This window comes from Mizuhopecten yessoensis, unplaced genomic scaffold (genome assembly GCF_002113885.1).
Source record: "Mizuhopecten yessoensis strain PY_sf001 unplaced genomic scaffold, ASM211388v2 scaffold5061, whole genome shotgun sequence".
NCBI lineage: Eukaryota > Metazoa > Mollusca > Bivalvia > Pectinida > Pectinidae > Mizuhopecten > Mizuhopecten yessoensis.
This window is the reverse complement of record NW_018405860.1, coordinates 388,225-408,446: the sequence shown is the minus strand read 5'-3', so window position 1 is coordinate 408,446 and position 20,222 is coordinate 388,225. Positions and strand designations below refer to the sequence as shown.

Sequence of the window (20,222 nt, the reverse complement as noted above, 5' to 3'; positions counted from 1 at the left end):
CTATATATATATTAAATATTGATATAATCTGGTATGTTGTTATTATATAGACTATGAAATGGGTATTGCTTGTTACAGTGACACGCTACATACTATATATAATACATATGGATATAATCTGGCAAATTATTACTATATATATAATAAATATTGATATAATCTGGTATGTTGTTATTATATATACTATGATATGGTTATTGCTTGTTACAGTGACACGCTACATACTTTATATAATACATATGGATATAATCTGGTATATTATTACTATATATATAATAAATATTGATATAATCTGGTATGTTGTTATTATATATACTATGATATGGTTATTGCTTGTTACAGTGACACCCTACATACTATATATAATACATATGGATATAATCTGGTATATTATTACTATATATATATTAAATATTGATATAATCTGGTATGTTGTTATTATATAGACTATGATATGGTTATTGCTTGTTACAGTGACACGCTACATACTATATATAATACATATGGATATAATCTGGTAAATTATTACTATATATATAATAAATATTGATATAATCTGGTATGTTGTTATTATATAGACTATGATATGGTTATTGCTTGTTACAGTGATACCCTACACACTATATATAATACATATGGATATAAACTGGTATATTATTACTATATGTATAATACATATGTATATAATCTGGTATATTATTACTATATATATAGTACATATGGATATAATCTGGTATATTATTACTTTATAGACTATGATATGGTTATTGCTTGTTACAGTGACACCCTACACACTATATATAATACATATGGATATAATCTGGTATATTATTACTTTATAGACAATGATATGGGTATTGTTTATTACAGTGTTATACTGTTATAGTTATATAGGATTAACACTGCCATAGTTACATAGGATTAACGCTGTCATAGTTATATAGGATTAACGCTGTCATAGTTACATAGGATTAACACTGTCATAGTTATATAGGATTAACGCTGTCATAGTTACATAGGATTAACGCTGTCATTGTTACATAGGATTAACACTGTCATAGTTACATAGGATTAACACTGTCATAGTTATATAGGATTAACACTGTCATAGTTATATAGGATTAACACTGTCATAGTTATATAGGATTAACACTGTCATAGTTATATAGGATTAACACTGTCATAGTTATATAGGATTAACACTGTCATAGTTATATAGGATTAACACTGTCATAGTTATATAGGATTAACACTGTCATAGTTATATAGGATTAACACTGTCATAGTTATATAGGATTAACACTGTCATAGTTATATAGGATTAACACTGTCATAGTTATATAGGATTAACACTGTCATAGTTATATAGGATTAACACTGTCATAGTTATATAGGATTAACACTGTCATAGTTATATAGGATTAACACTGTCATAGTTATATAGGATTAACACTGTCATAGTTACATAGGATTAACACTGTCATAGTTACATAGGATTAACACTGTCATAGTTATATAGGATTAACACTGTCATAGTTATATAGGATTAACACTGTCATAGTTATATAGGATTAACACTGTCATAGTTATATAGGATTAACACTGTCATAGTTATATAGGATTAACACTGTCATAGTTATATAGGATTAACACTGTCATAGTTATATAGGATTAACACTGTCATAGTTATATAGGATTAACACTGTCATAGTTATATAGGATTAACACTGTCATAGTTATATAGGATTAACACTGTCATAGTTATATAGGATTAACACTGTCATAGTTATATAGGATTAACACTGTCATAGTTATATAGGATTAACACTGTCATAGTTATATAGGATTAACACTGTCATAGTTATATAGGATTAACACTGTCATAGTTATATAGGATTAACACTGTCATAGTTATATAGGATTAACACTGTCATAGTTATATAGGATTAACACTGTCATAGTTATATAGGATTAACACTGTCATAGTTACATAGGATTAACACTGTCATAGTTATATAGGATTAACACTGTCATAGTTATATAGGATTAGCACTGTCATAGTTATATAGGATTAACACTGTCATAGTTATATAGGATTAACACTGTCATAGTTATATAGGATTAACACTGTCATAGTTATATAGGATTAACACTGTCATAGTTATATAGGATTAACACTGTCATAGTTATATAGGATTAACACTGTCATAGTTATATAGGATTAACACTGTCATAGTTATATAGGATTAACACTGTCATAGTTATATAGGATTAACACTGTCATAGTTATATAGGATTAACACTGTCATAGTTATATAGGATTAACACTGTCATAGTTATATAGGATTAACACTGTCATAGTTATATAGGATTAACACTGTCATAGTTATATAGGATTAACACTGTCATAGTTATATAGGATTAACACTGTCATAGTTATATAGGATTAACACTGTCATAGTTATATAGGATTAACACTGTCATAGTTATATAGGATTAGCACTGTCATAGTTACATAGGATTAACACTGTCATAGTTATATAGGATTAACACTGTCATAGTTATATAGGATTAACACTGTCATAGTTATATAGGATTAGCACTCTCATAGTTACATAGGATTAGCACTGTCATAGTTATATAGGATTACCACTGTCATAGTTACATAGGATTAGCACTGTCATAGTTACATAGGATTTACACTGTCATAGTTATATAGGATTAACACTGTCATAGTTATATAGGATTAGCACTGTCATAGTTACATAGGATTAACACTGTCATAGTTACATAGGATTAGCACTGTCATAGTTATAGAGGATTAGCACTGTCATAGTTACATAGGATTTACACTGTCATAGTTATATATGATTAACACTGTCATAGTTACACACTATATATGGTATACGTACCGAGGAGATGAACGTCAACCCATTGTCTAACACTGTGAGATCTTCCGAGCCGCCATCTTGAACAAAATGTATACCATGTTCTGAAAATGAATAGCTTCAACTTTGTGAAACAGACGGCCACTTAAGTTCATATAGTGTTTGAACCTTATTAGCTCTAGCTTAGCATTCCTTATTTGTTAAAAGAGTATCATACCAGGACTTGTACCATAAGCACGTTTTATTATCTCCATGTAAGGTATAATCAACAGATAATTAGTTGGATAGCATCCATTTGAAAACTAGTAAATTATATATTCATGTTTTGTGTAATATAGCAAAATAGCTATAAATATACAATAAAAGCTCATATTCATTCAGGATTTTCCATTAAAGAGCTGAAAATCATTTTTATGTTCTTTGGTTTTGATGAATACACACATATATATATATATATATATATATTGTCATTTTCACTGTAATATAATGACAAAATAACAAAAAAAATAGCACAAATAAAAACATAGGTATGTGATAAGAGGAAGTATGACGTAATTGATTCAACGAACCTGGACCGCCTAATGGTCTACAAGGGCCGGGTCGGTGGTGAATAACTGTCCTGGTTTTATGGAAGTCCATAAAAAAACTACAAATTTAATAGGATTGACTTTTACTTGTCCACCAAAACCTTGAAAATTAAATATCATTGGATGATCCTTCCTCAAGTAAACTTGACCAACAAAACGGTTGAAATAACATCTTATCAATAACATATTATTACGTATGTATTAGAGTTTCACTATGACATGACAATTATTGTTGTATTTTAATATATGTCAAAGAAAACTTTGACCCAAAGAAAAGAAGTTTGTGATATGATTACCAATAATACTATCAACATTTCAGCCTTACCAGTACCGCACAGCGTGCTGTACCAACAACCCCGCCACTACAGTCAGGCCGAGACTTCGAAACATGATCAATTCAAAATCCTACAAGGAGGAATGGAGTAACATGAACAAATATCTCTGTTATTTGTTAATAAATGACATCTCATATTCTTCCTAATTCAAAAACGCCACTAGAAAATTCCACACTGAAATTTTTGAATGGTAATTTCTAATTCAGAAGTCTTGGGAATCAGATTTTAGAAATAAATGAAACGTTTTCGGAATTACTACTACTGTAAATATTTTACCCCATGGTTTGACAATATCATTTATGTTATTAAGGGATAGAGAAAACTGGTCAAAAGACAAAGGGATACGCTATTTCTTACTTCGTATGCTTATCTTTTGGGATTGTTGTTTTTGGTTGATACAGCAATGTTTTTCTTCGTCTTACGTCTTTTCAGGTATAATGCTTACTTAATATTTTTACATGAGGCTCTAACCTTCTGAGTTAATATATGCTGCTATGCAATGCTGTTTGACAAAAAAGTCTTCGGCACTGGACGGTAAGCAAAGTACCCAAGCCTGCTGATATCTTGAAAACATTCGAGTTTGATTTGATATTATCTTAAAACTCTTTCCATTAGGTTAATCCTAAAAAGTTCAGTCTTTTTATGGAGGAGGTGCGATCCTTTTCGCAAAGGCTTTGATAAGAGCTTCGTATTCTCGATACTTAGAAATCTCTATATCATCAAATATCCCTGTGTCCAACCCCGCAATATTAATTCTAGTAGTTACGATGACCGATACCAGCCTGACTCAAAAATAGAGTAAAATAAAGTGTCATGATGTTAGCATGACACAAAAAAAAGAAATACCATGACACAAAAAAATAACTAAAATAAATCTGTCACGATATTAGCATGACACAAAATAAAGAAACACTATGACACAAAAACATTAACTAAAATAAATGTGTCACGATGTTAGCATGACACAAAATAATAAAATACCGTGACACAAAAGAAATACCTAAAGAAAATACTCTCTGGTCGAAAAGGCCTTATCAATTCAAAAATGTTCGGAATGGTAATTGGTTACGTCAGTGGAATGTATGACCACAGATATTTCTATACCTAATCGAATCCTAATTATGCTTTCCAATGATTAAATTATGACAATGGTGACCATACCTCTTGTGTGATCACCTGTCTATGATAACCATACATCTTGTGTGGTCACCTGTCTATGATGATTGGTTCGGTTTGGTTTAGTATTGTTTAACGTCCAATCAACAGCCATGGTCACTTAAGGACGGCCTCCCCTGTGTGCAAGATGCATGCGTGTAGTGTATACGACTGTATATTTAACATAACATTGAATCAACTAAATCGTTTGGGACACTGGCGACAGGATGTTACAATAACACCCGTGTGATGCCACATACACTATATTACATGTATATAATTATTATTTGAAGGACTGTGATCTGAATATAGAGGCAGATGTATATGCCTGCATTCAGAATAATCTAAGTTAATCTAAGTTTAAAAAAAAGTTTGTAAATGATGACCATACCTCTTGTGTGATCAAATGTGTATGAGGACCATCGATTTGACCATAGCTTGATGTGATTAGCTGTCTAGGGTGACCATATCATTTTTGTAATCATATGTCTATTTGAGAACGCCTTTCGATGTGACCAGCGTTTTTTTTGTAATTGCCTGCTGTACTGCTAATTCTTGCACTTCCGTTCGACTACCAGACGGCGCCTTCATCTTTTCTGCCGAAGCATGCGCCATTGGTTTGGCCCTCGACCAAATCGATGAATACCGCATTAAAAAGGCAATCATATCTTCAGACTCTCTATCTCTCCTACAGAGTTTACAGTTACGAGATCCTAAAAACACACTCGTACAAAACCTTGCTCTTCGAATATCTCGTATCTTAAATAAGTCAAAAATAACTTTACTATGGATTCCGAGCCATGTCGGAATTAAAGGCAACGAATGGGTTGACCGGGAAGCAAAAAATAAAATGCATTAAATCTCCAACAAACAAATATCAAACTACCAAACACAGATTTTAAACCTACTATTCGTACAGTCATTCAAAATGAATGGCAGCAACGCTGATCTCGAGAGACCACCAACAAACTGTTTAAGGTACAACCGAAACTTAAAACATCTATTCCCAGTCGGAAAGATCGTAGAGAGGAAGTTGTTCTCGCTCGGCTCCGTACTGGGCACACATATCCTACTCATTCGTACCTTCTAAAACGAGAAGATCTACCTTCATGCCACGCATGCGACACTCCATTTACAGTGGAACATTTTTTAATAGAATGTTCCGATTTTAAACACATTCGTGATAACTACTTTCGAGTCCCGGATTTGAAAACTCTTTTCAGTTCCGTGGACTCGAAGGCAATATTTAACTATTTGAAAGACATCGGTCTATTCTATAGGCTCTGATGTCTTTTAACTCACTTTACCCTTTTTGAAGTTATATATATCACATATTCCATATCATCTATTCCTTATCTCTTTTATGATTTTATCTCCGCTAGTCACATGTTTGTTAAAAAAAAAAAAAAAAAATCACCATGGCCCTAAATGACCACAGCCGTCGATGGGCCGTTAAACATAAACAAACAAACAAATGTTTGTAATCACATGACTATAGTGACCATACTTATGAATTTGATCACCTTTCCAAGGTGACCATACGTATTTCGTGATCACCTGTGTATGTTGACTATACCCCTTTTTAGATCAACTAAATAACCAGTACATGACATGTGTTATCACATGTCTGTTTGAGAAAGATTCCCTATGTGATAATAGCTCTTTTGTGATCACCTGTCTATGCTGACCATACATCGTGTGTTATCACCTGACTATGGTGACCATACGTCTTGTATGATAACCTGTCTAATTGAGAAAACCTGTCAATAGGACTTTGTAGTGAACACGTAGTGAACAAGGTAGTGCATACGACAAAACTTGGTAGTGGACACTGGTTCACTACAGTGTCAACTCAAGTTCACTACAGTGTCAACTCAAGTTCAGTGCGGCGTTAACCTCAGTTCACTAACATGTTTACCCCAGTGCATAAGTACAGATGTTCAATTATTGCTTTTAATGAAAAAGGAAATCTGGAAATATAATTATTTAAGTAAGCCTGTAGCAATTGTATATAACATGACTATATATAACCGTACAGACTTCAAATCTGATTAAAGTATTTTGGGGACAGACAAGAAATTTCTGCCTGAGTATCAGTTCATCATATTTCATTAAATTTTCATGGAAAATTACCAAAAAGTGTCAGAAAATTTGAGAGAAAAAAAAGAATAACAAAAAATTCACATTATAAAGATTGTACATACATGTAGTTAACTAAATAAAGTTTAAATAGTTTTTTGTTTTTTTACATAAAGTAGTTACGTTTCATTAGTTCCTTTACAGGTACTAAGATATACAAACAATCTGAATCAAGAACAAAATACATTCCGGAATAATGTTTTAATCCAATTGGCATGTACTAGTACATGTATACATCATTGTTAAATAAAGACAGATTTCATTACTGGTTACATACTAAGTATATAAAAAGGTAAAGTTATATATAAATGAACTTGTGTGAATTGTGTTACTTATTATAAATCTGTTTTGTACTCATCATTTTTTTGAAAGAGCATGTTACGTCATAGGCGGAATTAGGGGTAGATGCTAGGGTAACATGGCCACCCCTGGCTCACAGATATATCTTTTCAGTGTGAGATAACTGAGACCACCAATTAACTTATCACCTGTGGTCACCTTGGGGCTACATGTATACCTGATCTTGAGTCAATGATTAGGCAATCCTTGTATGTCCAATGACGATGACAATGACAATTGTTTTATTCTCATGAACAATACAGTGTAGAGAATACATATATACAAATGGGTGACAATAATTCATGGTGGAACAGGATGGACATTAGTATTGCAAATTAAGTATGTCATTCATATCGGTGATAAATTTAGCCAATGATGTCAATTCATGTTGTGTTACATAATTGAATAGTGTATGAAATTTAAATATGTTTGGTCTTTCATAATAATATCTGGACATATATTTTCGTCTACTATATTGAGTATTGGTTGTTGTGTACAGTTAAACAGATAATGAAAATCGTCGCCAATTTCTCTTAAATTACATATATTACATAATCTATTTCATGTGGTGTATTGGAACATTTGCAATTGATAACGTAGTTTTGCATGTTCTGAATTTACAATACGATTTGGCTAGTTTCGGAGGGAGTTCTAGTAAGTACTTTTTCTATAATTGATTCCTTTCGGGGAAGTATGAATTTCATTTCTACATTTTGTTATAAATTTTCGTTTCAGTTTATAAAATATGGTACTCTTTAGCCAATGTATACTTGGAAACACTATTCAATATTGAATATCTTATCAAATTGCATTCTTCAAATATACTTTTCACATATTTCACGATAATTCATAATTTGATAAAATTGCTACAGGTTTATTACTTAATTTATTCTCGTTGTTTTTTTTCAGTTTAGCCCAAAATCCGACCATTCTTACTTTGACATTAATATCTAGCGCAAACTTTCCAAATTCTCCGTATATCATAAAGTTCGGGGTAGACGTTTGAACATTAAGTATGGGTTTGCAAAAAACGTTCGATAAGTTTATTGTCACAGAAGCCCCATACTTCACATCCATATAAAACAATAGGTTTGATGGCTTTGTCAAATATGTCTAGTTGACAATCTGTTCACAGATTATGATCCCTACATTTGGAAATAGCACCATACATTGCTCTTACACCTTTACCATACCGTTGTTTAATATTAAATTGTGTCAAACTAGTTCTAATAAAATAAAGCCCAAGATATTGAAAAAACTTAACTATTCCTATAACAGTACCGTTTTATGTAAAACTAAGGTCATCATGAATTCTTTTTCTACCAAATACCGTGATTTTAGTTTGCTGATATTGACTTTAAGATGCCATAGGTTGGAATATTAAAAAAATACATCTAATTGTTTTTACAAATCCTCTGCCGTGTCTGATAGGAGTATAGCGTCATCAGCGTATAACATAACATATAGCTTTACAGTCACGTGATTTTGTTTTGGTATAACCGTTCCATTACATATTGCCTCTTCGAGGTGAGCATAACCAAACTTGTTGTATAGCCGTTTGGCCTTTTCTATAATTTTTGCGAGCAGACTTGCAGTCTCTCGTAAACCAAGGCAAGATTATTGATACAATGACGTTGTTCAGTTATAAAATCTACAAAAACACATTTGAGGTCATCATTCCACTTTCTGGGTTTACTTGTATTATAAGTAACCCCAGTATTTAAATGATCATATATGTTATTACTATCCCACAAATGTCGACATATGTGTAACGGAATGTACATCGGATAACAAGGGTGAGAAGTTATTGATAGAAAATTCGTCCAATACCAAGTGTGTCAATGTTACCTTTTTACATGTAAAATTACCGATACCTTTATCCTCAACCATGCGGCCATTGAGTATAAATATATTACAGTGCTTACATAGGTCCAGTAAACGCTTACCATACTCGTTATTTACAGGGTCCTTAGATGACCTTTGTCTAGGTACATTGATATCAGTTAGGTCGTTAACATCGGAAAAATAACCATAATCATCACCTTCAGCTTCAAAGAAATCAGGGAGATCCGTAGTCCTACCGTTAAAGTCACAAAAGTAGGCAAATATACTTGTTATCCTGTATTTGGAAAGATAAAATATCTTTTTCCACATCTTCAAAAAGTTCAGACGAAGAATACTTTGAACTCCTGGGAGGTATATAAACTATTCCAAATATCATATGACCATTGCATTTAAAAACATCACCCTTAATTTTGAGCCACATAATGTGATTACAATCAATTTCTACAATACTTAAATGTTTCACATATTCATGTTTAGAGAAGACAACTATGCCAACAGATTTAATAGTGGACAAACATTTTCTGTGTTTACAAAATGCAGTATAACCTTCGATATCAACAGAATCTGCAGTATCAGTATTAGTTTCGGTAAGACATATTAAATCAGAATTTGACAGATACTCAATAAAATCGGTAAATTTGAGTTTACCTACAAGACCATTGACATTAATACTCAAAATTTTAAACTGTGTATTGTTGCTACAGTCATTGTGGACTCTCTCCGAAGCATATTATGCAGTTTTAACAAAAGTTAGTATACAGATATACAATGATGAGTACACAACAATAGCAGAGGCGTCTGGTAGTGGGGGCTACCAGTCTCTATGATAATCACTTATTTTCCTGAAACTGACTTGAACAAGTGTGCATGCTCTTTAGTATATTCAAAGTCGTCTTCCTTATCAAAACATGTGTCAAACATCAGGGCGAACACGATTTGTTCGCCATCAGTCGAAGTTCCCCCTAATTCTTTTTACAGACAGAAACCGTTTGCCCTAATAGTATTCCTTGGAAATATATATATATAAAGAAAACACCGAAGACTAAATAATAACTAGAAACTTGTTTTTGTGAACAAAAACATATGTCTCCTCTTATTAGCCAATAGACAAACTTTGGTATAAAAAATAAACAAAGGGCTTTATCTCTTTATATAGTGGGGCACGAGACCAGATGTTAGTGCGAGAGATTCCGCCTTCCAAAGATAATTAAATATGGTAAGTTTGGTCAACGTAGGTGAAATAACACGGAAGTTATGCCGTGGACAAACTTCGATATTAAAAATAAACAAAGGGCTATAACTCTGTATAAAGTGGGGCACGATACCTAATTCTATTGTTACTGCACACCTTCTTTGGGTGATGCAGGTGAACTTCAAGTTTGATCAAGATATCTTTAACGGTTTAGAAGTTATGCTGTGGACAAACTTCGATATAGAAAATTAACAAAGGGCCATAACTCTGCTAATAGTGGGGCACAAAACCCTATTTTAGTGCGAGAGATTCTGCCTTCCCCAGATATATACAAAAATGTAAATATGGTAAGTTTGGTCAACGTAGATGAAATTACATGGAACTTATGTTCCGGACAAACTTCGGTATTAAAATAAACAAATGGTCATACTTCTGTATATAGTGGGACACGAGACCTAGTTCCAGTGCACTGCACACCTTCTATGGTTGATGCAGGCATACTTCAAGTCTCATAAAGATATCTAAAAAAAAAAAGGCCCGTACAAGTTGCAATTAGAAGAATGAGAAGAACCAGAAGAAAATATGTCTCCCTTCATTCGAAGGGGAGACATAAGAGTTGTGTAGGCTAAACCCGCTATCGCTATACAATATTACATGTATATTTCGGATACATCCTTTAGAATCAGGCCATTTCTATAGTTTACTGCTCCATTTCAGGATACCATAAACTGAAGTACTCAGGGCTGACAAAAACGGAAATTCACGTGAAATATATCATTCGTATTATTAAATTGTTATATATGTAATTCCAAACAACACCTAATGAATTTGTGACGCATGTCTTGCTACTTTGTCCACCTAAAAATAAAGCTTGTAGAATAAGATGACCAAATACGATAAACCATATTTTGTTTAAGCAGTGATTAAAAGGATACTTACAGTATTAACTTGATAGGTATCATAAAATATTTTTCAAAACCATTCTCGTATTATATCATTCTTTATGTGAAAATAATGTACATTTCATCATTCAATCATTGGACATCATACTGAAGGTAGGATTTGATTAGGTATAAGCATTCCAAACATTTTTGAATTGATAAGGCCTTTTCGACCAGGGAGTATTTTCTTTGGGTAATTTTTTTGTGACACTGTATTTTATTTTTTTGTATCATGCTAATACCGTGACACATTATTTTAGTTATTTATTTTGTGTCATGATGTTTCTTTATTTTGTGTCATGCTAACAGTAGACCTTTCTTGACGATCGACCAGAACTGTGTGACCATTGCCTACTTTTATTTAGTTACAGACTATAGTGATCAAATCTGTATGCTTAAAATAAATACTGCACTAACACCTGTTTAGTTTAGTTTAGTTTAGTCAATTTACCACACAGTGATGATTGAGTACTCTTCAAGGTAAAGATTGCGGTACTTCATTTGGTATTCGGTACTTTCAATTGTTATACTCAATATTAGACAAGACCTATATTTTACACGTCAAAGTTGGTACAAATATATATGTTCATATTTTGTATTATTTTCTTGGCCCCAAAGATGTTGATAGAAATTCAACATTGTGAAAACATATATCATATTGCATTATTATCAAGGTTACCATGTTCAGTCGCTGAACTATTCCAGAACAAATACCTTTCATTTGTTGATATCGTGAGTAAACCGCAAAGCTTCAGAGCAGGAAAAGAAGGGATGCTTTTATGTCTGAGCTTCTTTATATAGTCAATGATAAACCGTCCAGGTGAGACTTGCGTTTTAAATGAATTACGTACTGCGTAATAAATGCATGTGTGTAAAAGCGAGGGATGAACTGATAACCCGGTGGTGACATTATTGGAAAGCAACGCATGTCTTCTAATCAATTATACAAAATAGCATTCAAAACGGTTTCCACCGAAGTCTGTAATGTATTAATTATCTAGTGAAACTTGTAACAAGTCAATCGTTTAAAAAATCAAAAACTAAAATATTTGAATGTGTTACCCTGTGTGAACTTGAATCCATAAGCAAATACTTATTTTAAAAAATCCCACTTTTATTTATTGTAACAAGTATGTGTCCATATAAGGCAGTAAGCGTAAAATCGTTTTATACTAGGAATGAAAACCCAACATGAAATAAACATAGACATACCTGGATAATGCTAAATGGACGTCCTTGTTTATTTCAGATAGAAGAATGACGCTTGCATGAATTAACACAAAGTAACAATATACTGATGTCAGACCAATCCTATAACTGAAACATTGTAAAGTATATAATCCCTTTGTCTTGTTCTTATTAGTTTTGATACTTTTAGGAAATGCTAGATGTGACCGAGCTCCCCGTACCACCGCGGTATTTAAGTATTCATTTTGATCTTAAAAAAAAACAATCCCAAAATATCTTCCAGAAATCAATAGTATTTTTCTTGAATATAGACGTGACAAGTCTTCATATTATATTTTGATCTCAGTTTAGGTTACTCCTACCCCTTATTTTGAAATAAAAAAATATCATTTTTTGACCAAGTTTTACTGATTTTACGACTGCTATAAAACGTTCTGATGACTAATTTATACTAGCGGAAAAAAGAAACTGTGCATGCGGAGAATTGTTATATAACATGTGTTACCAACGGTATATACATGAAAATGCACACACATGACCGAGTATGACACATACACACTATCCGTGTGTCATTGACAGTTTTTCCCGTGCAGTTTGCTCTCTATAGGCGTTGACCAGTTTGCACGTTTTTCTGGTCCAGCCATCCAATTCGACGATGAAAGTTTATTTTTCAACTGTTGGGTCACTCTGTTGAGACCAGTGAATAGTAACAACAGCATTATAACGTTTTAATTTGTGATTAATGGTATGGACCAAGCCGTTGTCTCTACACGTTTTCATGTCCATCGAAACACAATCCGGGATTTGTGGAGACGACATCAAGAGTTTGGCCACGTCGGCGATCGACCTCGTGCGGGACGTCCACGTGTGACGTCACTTCAACAGGACAACCATATTCGGCTTGTCCATTTGAGAAATCGCTTCCAAACGACAAGTTTGACTGCACGGACAATCCCTGGGTTGCTACCAATAAGCCCGAGAACTGTACGGAACGGATTGCGTGAACGAGCTATCCGTCCGCGACGTCCTGCAATCCGCCAAGTTCTTCTGCCACGTCATCGTGAAGCACCTCTGCACTGGTGCAGAAGGCATCTGCGATTTACTCGACGGGATTGGGCAGGTATTTTGTTTACGGACGAGTCGCGAGTCCACCTGGATAGTAGTGACCGGCCGTTCCAGAGTGTATCGTCGCGTCGGAGAACGTTTCCGTGACGCGTGTGTGGTACAACGACGTTCTTTCGGCGGAGGCAGCGTTATGATTTGGGGCGGCATCACAGCAAACGGGAGAACGCCTCTGGTGGTTGTTAACGGGAATTTGAACGCGCTACGTTACCGTGACGAGATCCTCCGGACCCACGTCGTTCCATTCGTGCAAGGGCAGCAACGTCACATTACGCTACAGCAGGACAACGCCAGGCCACACACAGCTCGTGTCGCTATGGACTTTCTGGCCCAGCAGAACGTTGACGTGTTGCCCTGGCCCTGTATCCTCCGATCTGTCGCCCATTGAACACGTCTGGGATGAAATGAAGCGCAGATTACGGGCATTACCCAATCAACCGATGACTTTGGCTGCAGCGTTGGTACAGATCTGGAATGCCATCCCACAAGCATTCTTGAACCGTCTGATATGCTCCATACGTCGACGTTGCCAGGCTTGCGTTCAGGCAAACGGTATTAACTTTGTGAACTCAGTATTGACCCCTGCTGTGTTTACGTCACTCCTGAACGGAACTTATTGATTCCATAACGTGAAAAATGGAATGCAACTGTTAATAAATAACAAATAAATTGTCCCTGAAAACCTTATTGTTCTACGTCATACACATTTATTTTTATAACACATTTTAGGCATGCACAGTTTCTTTTTTCCGCTATTATATTTTCTTAATATTCACTTGATTGAAGGAAATGCATTTCTCTTCTTTTAACAGTCATAGCAATTGGGGGTCCGTGTGTTTCCTTTTTTTGTTTTATGTTTTTGTTTATTGTGTTTGTGTTATTTTAAAATGTTTACAGGATAAACAAATTGGGTTCAGCTGATATAAATGATACAAAAAATAAATAAATTGTAAAACATATTATGTAATCAGCATGTATCTAGTTTTTGTCACGTTTCTCAAATGCGTGTTTGCTATGGAAATGGATGCTAATTTAATAAATTTAATAAAACATTTTTTACACTAGATCAAAACGAGATTTGAACGTGTTTACCTCAGAAGAGGAAATCCTTAACACATAAAAACAACACGTGATGTGATCATTTCTTTTGTTATATTGCAGCTGCAAAGCTTTAGAGTTGGAATGGAAGTAAAACTTAATCTGTAAGAGCTGCTTTATTTCGCCAGTAATCGACCGTTTGAGTCAATCTTGTGTTTTAATTGAATAGCTAATTACCCAATAAATGTGCCTGTGAATGAATGAGATTAATGATAACCTAGATGCGGTAAGCTAAGCAGAATGAACGCTTTTGCACTACATTTGAAATGGAAACAATTATTCATATTATTATGAACATTGACCCAATACTATTAAATGTCATTTATGGATTGAATCTTGCTTTGGTCGATTTCATGGGGTGATGGATTGAGTTGGTCTTGAAACAAATTAAAGAACTGCGAGTTCATGTTGAATTTGTTTCAAGACAAACTCAATTCATCACCTTTTTCAATAATTGGAACTTGTGAAAGGCCATTCTGATAGTTCGTCCCAGATTATGGAGCTTGTGCAAGTCTACGTATTGACCTAATGTAAAAATTAACAAAATGATGTTGTACGCTGATAGTTCTATACAACAAAATGATGTTGTACGCTGATAGTTCAATACAACCAAATGATGTTGTACGCTGATAGTTCTATACAACTAAATGATGTTGTACGCTGATAGTTCTATATAACCAAATTATGTTGTACGCTGATAGTTCTATACAACCAAATGATGTTGTACGCTGATAGTTCTATACAACCAAATTATGTTGTACGCTGATAGTAGTATACAACAAAATGATGTTGTACGCTGATAGTTCTATACAACCAAATGATGTTGTACACTGATAGTTCTATACAACCAAATGATGTTGTACGCTGATAGTTCTATACAACAAAATGATGTTGTACGCTGATAGTTCTATACAACCAAATGATGGTGTACGCTGATAGTTCTATACAACCAAATGATGTTGTACGCTGATAGTTCTATACAACCAAATGATGTTGTACGCTGATAGTTCTATACAACAAAATTATGAAGAACCAAACACATCAAAACAACATATTTTAAATTCCATGTTTATTTTTTGTTGATTAATGCATACGTTAAGATATTTAAAAAAAAAATATTACGCCTCGTCGCGGAATAATAATGTCTGGATGCGGTACGCAGGCTCATGGCCCTACTGTAGACGCAATTTTCGCTTTACAATCTTTAATTAATCGTACTTTAAAAAAGAAAAAACGTCTCTATTGTTGTTTTATAGATTATACAAAAGCGTTTGATTTTATTAACAGACAGAATTTATGGTATAAAATGATGAAAGAAGGTGTAGAAGGTAAACTTCTTAAAGTGATCAGATCATTATATAAAAGTGTGAAATGTTGTGTTAAATATAATGGTACTCTCTCCGAATTTTTTTATAATGATAACGGATTATTTCAGGGGAAAATATTATCACCCCTTTAATATAAACTTTATTTCATTCCAAATTAAGTTGCATTACATCACATAACATACAAAGTACAGAGGAATGGGATCCGGAAACAAGTTGAAATAACTTATATAAATCCGTTTCCGAGAATGTATCTCATTAATTTAGGGCATGATGGTATAGTTACTGAATTCTATGGAAAGAAATATAAACACTTAAAACAGTAGCTTACTTTTAAACATAGTTCAAGGGATATTTGAAATGAGAGTAAAAGAAAAGGGGTACAGGGGGATCGAGGGATATAGATGCCCGTGCCAATAAGAATAGAAGGAGAAGAAATAGGTGATGTGAAACAAAGGATCGTTGTATAATGAATAGAACTTAGTCAAATCTTTTAGAATGGATGATGAAGTTTTGTACAGATGAAAAAATTAAGGCATTTTCGTCATCTGTAAGCTCATTATTCCCGAACAAAAGTAAATCAGTTGAGAGTGGATGATTGATTTCGTTAAATGTATGTAACCGTAGTTGAGAAAAAAGACAACAATGTAATAGATAATGTTCATTGGTTTCATTTGCTTGCATGCAAGAACACAGAGGACTATCAATTAGATTTCTCTGGTATAGATAAAACTTAAGGGAACTACACTCCATTCTTAATCTAGCATGATGTATCTGCCCCAGTCTGGTACCATTAAAGTAGAAAATTTTAATTTTGTGAGAGGGCTTGCGTAGATAGGTTTTAAGTTTATAGATTGAAGGGTCGTTCTTGACATAGTCAGGCAAGGAGTTCCAGATACTGATGACAGATGGCAAAAAAGATTTATTATAGAGACTCGTATGACTAACTAGTGGACGAAAATTATTTCCCGTGCGAGTATCATGGTTGTGGTAATTACGGTTACGCTGAGGTAGAATATCTAGAAGATATTGAGGAGCCAGACCATGAACCATTTTGTGGAAAAGAATAAGCTTGTGCTGTTTACGTCTTTCCTCGAGGGGAAGCCAACCTGTTTCAGTATACAGTTTAATTCTACTTGTGAGTCTAGTGCCGCCAGTGACTATGCGTGCTGCTTCTAATTGAAGATTTTCTAATAATTCAGATTGAGCTTTAGTAAGGCAGTCCCATAAGATATCGCCATAGTCTAATATAGGTCGAATAAGAGTGTAGTACATAGTTTGGAGACTATACCTGTCCAAAGAGAATTTAAATTTACGTAAGATATTTATTTTAGGTGAAATCTTAGATATCAAATAACTGATGTGTTCATTCCAATGACCATTTCCAGAGAGAAAAATACCTAAATGCTTGTGTGTAGCAACTTCAGAGATGTTAGTATTGTTCATATTTAAGGGAGGATGAAACGGTTTAATGGTTTTTCTACTAATGAGCAGGGTTTCTGTTTTGGATGGGTTAAAATTTACTAACCATCTTTGCGACCAGTTATGAAACTTATTAAGGTCACTATTAAGAATATCTGCGCTGACTCTAGGAATATCAACGGTTACGTAAAGAGAGGTGTCATCAGCGAATAACTTTATTTTAGCTTGTATATCTTTAACAATGTCATTTATATATATCAAAAATAAAAGAGGTCCAAGAATTGAGCCCTGTGGAACACCAGCCTTAACATTTAACCAATTTGAATTTTTACCATTGATGACAACTCTCTGCTTTCGATCGGAAAGATAATTTTCAAACCAAACTAATAGCGAATTTCGAATCCCATAGCTGGATAATTTACAAAGAATGCCTTTATGCCAAACTCGATCGAAAGCTTTGCTAATATCACAGAAGACCATACGTATTTCCTTACCATTGTCTAAGGCTAAATATATATCATGAATGATCGCAAGAAGTTGATTTGATGGTGAGTCACCGTGCCTAACATATTCACACAAGAATGTTTTGAAAAAAATCAATCTTCTCCTAAAGGAGCATTGTATCAATATGTGTGTAATTTTGGTCACCAGTATTATTTATCAAAACCTGTAAATATAAATTATTTAAAACAAATATGTAAAATTCGAATGTCTGCACATAAATTAAATATTGAGTGTGGCAGATATAATAGAACTGATAGACAAAACAGGTTGTGTACAGTGTGTGACCTGAATGATGTCGAGGATGAGTTCCATTTCATTTTAAAATGTCCTTGCTATATTGATATAAGGTTGAAACTAATTCAGAAATATAATGTAAGACATGCAAGCATGTATAAATTAATTCAACTACTTATTTGTGAGAATGTATCCGACATTCGAAATCTTGGCAAATTTTTAATACAAGCAAACAAAAGGAGATCTGAGCTGACTTCTGGTTAGTGTTCACTCTCCACAGTGTGTTTGTGTGTATGCATGTGTGTGTGTATCATATTGTATGTTGTCTCTGTATTGTTATGTTATAACTGATAAGTCAACCGACTTGAAGTAATAAAGAACTTGAGAGTGTACGGCAGCCATCTTTACTATCTCGAAGTGGAGAACCGCTAAATTTCGAGGTTCTACATTTTCTGGAATGTGAAGCTTCAGCAATTGAATGTCGAATTAGACAGGAAACAAGAGGTGACTTGAAAGGACGAATTAATTTGATACGTCAGTTGACTGTTCGACTGCATTTCATATATGACGTGACCAAATGGATGTGTAATCCATGTTGTTTTTCATTTGTACCGGGGGTTGACATTGACAGGAACAATTTCTTGTGAAGCTTCAATAAAAATGTAAAATCTCATACAAATGGCATCTTCTTTGTTTAAATATGTCAATAGTTATCTCCCTTCGCAAGGTAGTCTAATGGTAGGGACGCCGGGCTCGTGACCGAAGGGTTGCGGGTTCGAGTCACGGCGCGGCACCGTGTAGAATGCTAGCTATGAGCGCCGAAATGGCAGCACCGACTGTATGCTCCCCAGGGAGTTGAGAAAGATATTGGCTAGTTGCAAAGGCCCTATAACCACGGATAATAATTTGTGAACCGCTTTGAGACGACCTACGAACTAGGTTGTGATAAAGCGGTATATAAGAACCTCGAATTATTAATATTTATAATTATTAGCAAAATCTGAAAATATGTATTCATACGCACATGCAATGTTCATCTGGTCAATTTCATTGGCAAATGTTTGGTAGTTGTACTGAGTCCAACTTGAGAAGAAATTGAAATATTTTCCTATCATGTCACTGTTTGATATAAAAATGTAACGTATAAAATTATACACTCTTATTACCTCTAAACACGACGAGCTTCTTCAAATACTCATATACAACATTAATAATGAGTCTAAAATAACTCTAAGGCACTTGATAGTACATATATAGCTATCGTTATAGTGTGACAGAGGCATATGTATAAAGTCTACACTACACAGTGAGCGTGTAGGTCGTTTGTCTAATCAAAATAAACCAGTCCCACAGAGGTCAGTAATGCATTAATTATCCAATGTTAGATACGGCTTACATACCAGTTAGGAGTTAGGAGGGAAATTCTTCAAATGGTTTCCATTTCTATGTGATCTGTAATCCAAACCCAAGTCTGATAACTTCTCTGCCACTTCTATAAATAATGAAATGTTTACATGCGCATAAAAAAAGTAATATAAAATGTATTTGTTAATTCGGTTTTTGAATGAGTGTATGCATACACATGTATAAACCTGTGGGTGCATACCTTAATATATCTATTGCGGTCTCATTTCTGAAACTCTGTACATTATATGTGGTCTAAGATATATCTAAAACTCTGTATACTATCTGTGGTCTAAGATATATCTAAAACTCTGTATACTATCGGTGGTCTAAGATATATCTAAAACTCTATATACTATCTGTGGTCTAAGATATATCTAAAACTCTGTACATTATATGTGGTCTAAGATATATCTAAAACTCTGTATACTATCTGTGGTCTAAGATATATCTAAAACTCTGTATACTATCTGTAGTCTAAGATATATCTAAAACTCTGTACAT

General features: G+C 33.8%; 1 protein-coding gene across 6 annotated transcripts in view; it reads right to left on the bottom strand.

Moving 5' to 3' along the window:
• LOC110450177 (serum paraoxonase/arylesterase 1-like) overlaps positions 1–19,815 on the bottom strand; it is a 35,192-nt gene extending 15,377 nt beyond the window's left edge. The window contains exons 1-4 of one of the 6 annotated variants that reach the window (XM_021497481.1): positions 19,715–19,815; positions 3,801–3,880; positions 3,458–3,534; positions 2,913–2,992 (exon numbers count right to left, since the gene is read on the bottom strand). In XM_021497481.1, the coding sequence (XP_021353156.1) occupies positions 2,913–2,992; positions 3,458–3,534; positions 3,801–3,865 (222 nt within the window). In that variant the 5' untranslated portion in view covers positions 3,866–3,880; positions 19,715–19,815. Of the gene's footprint in view, positions 1–2,912; positions 2,993–3,457; positions 3,535–3,800; positions 3,881–12,135; positions 12,271–19,714 lie in introns of those variants that run through there. The other 5 variants (XM_021497480.1, XM_021497482.1, XM_021497483.1 and 2 more) reach the window with 5 other exon arrangements.
• Positions 19,816–20,222: the final 407 nt, after the last annotated feature.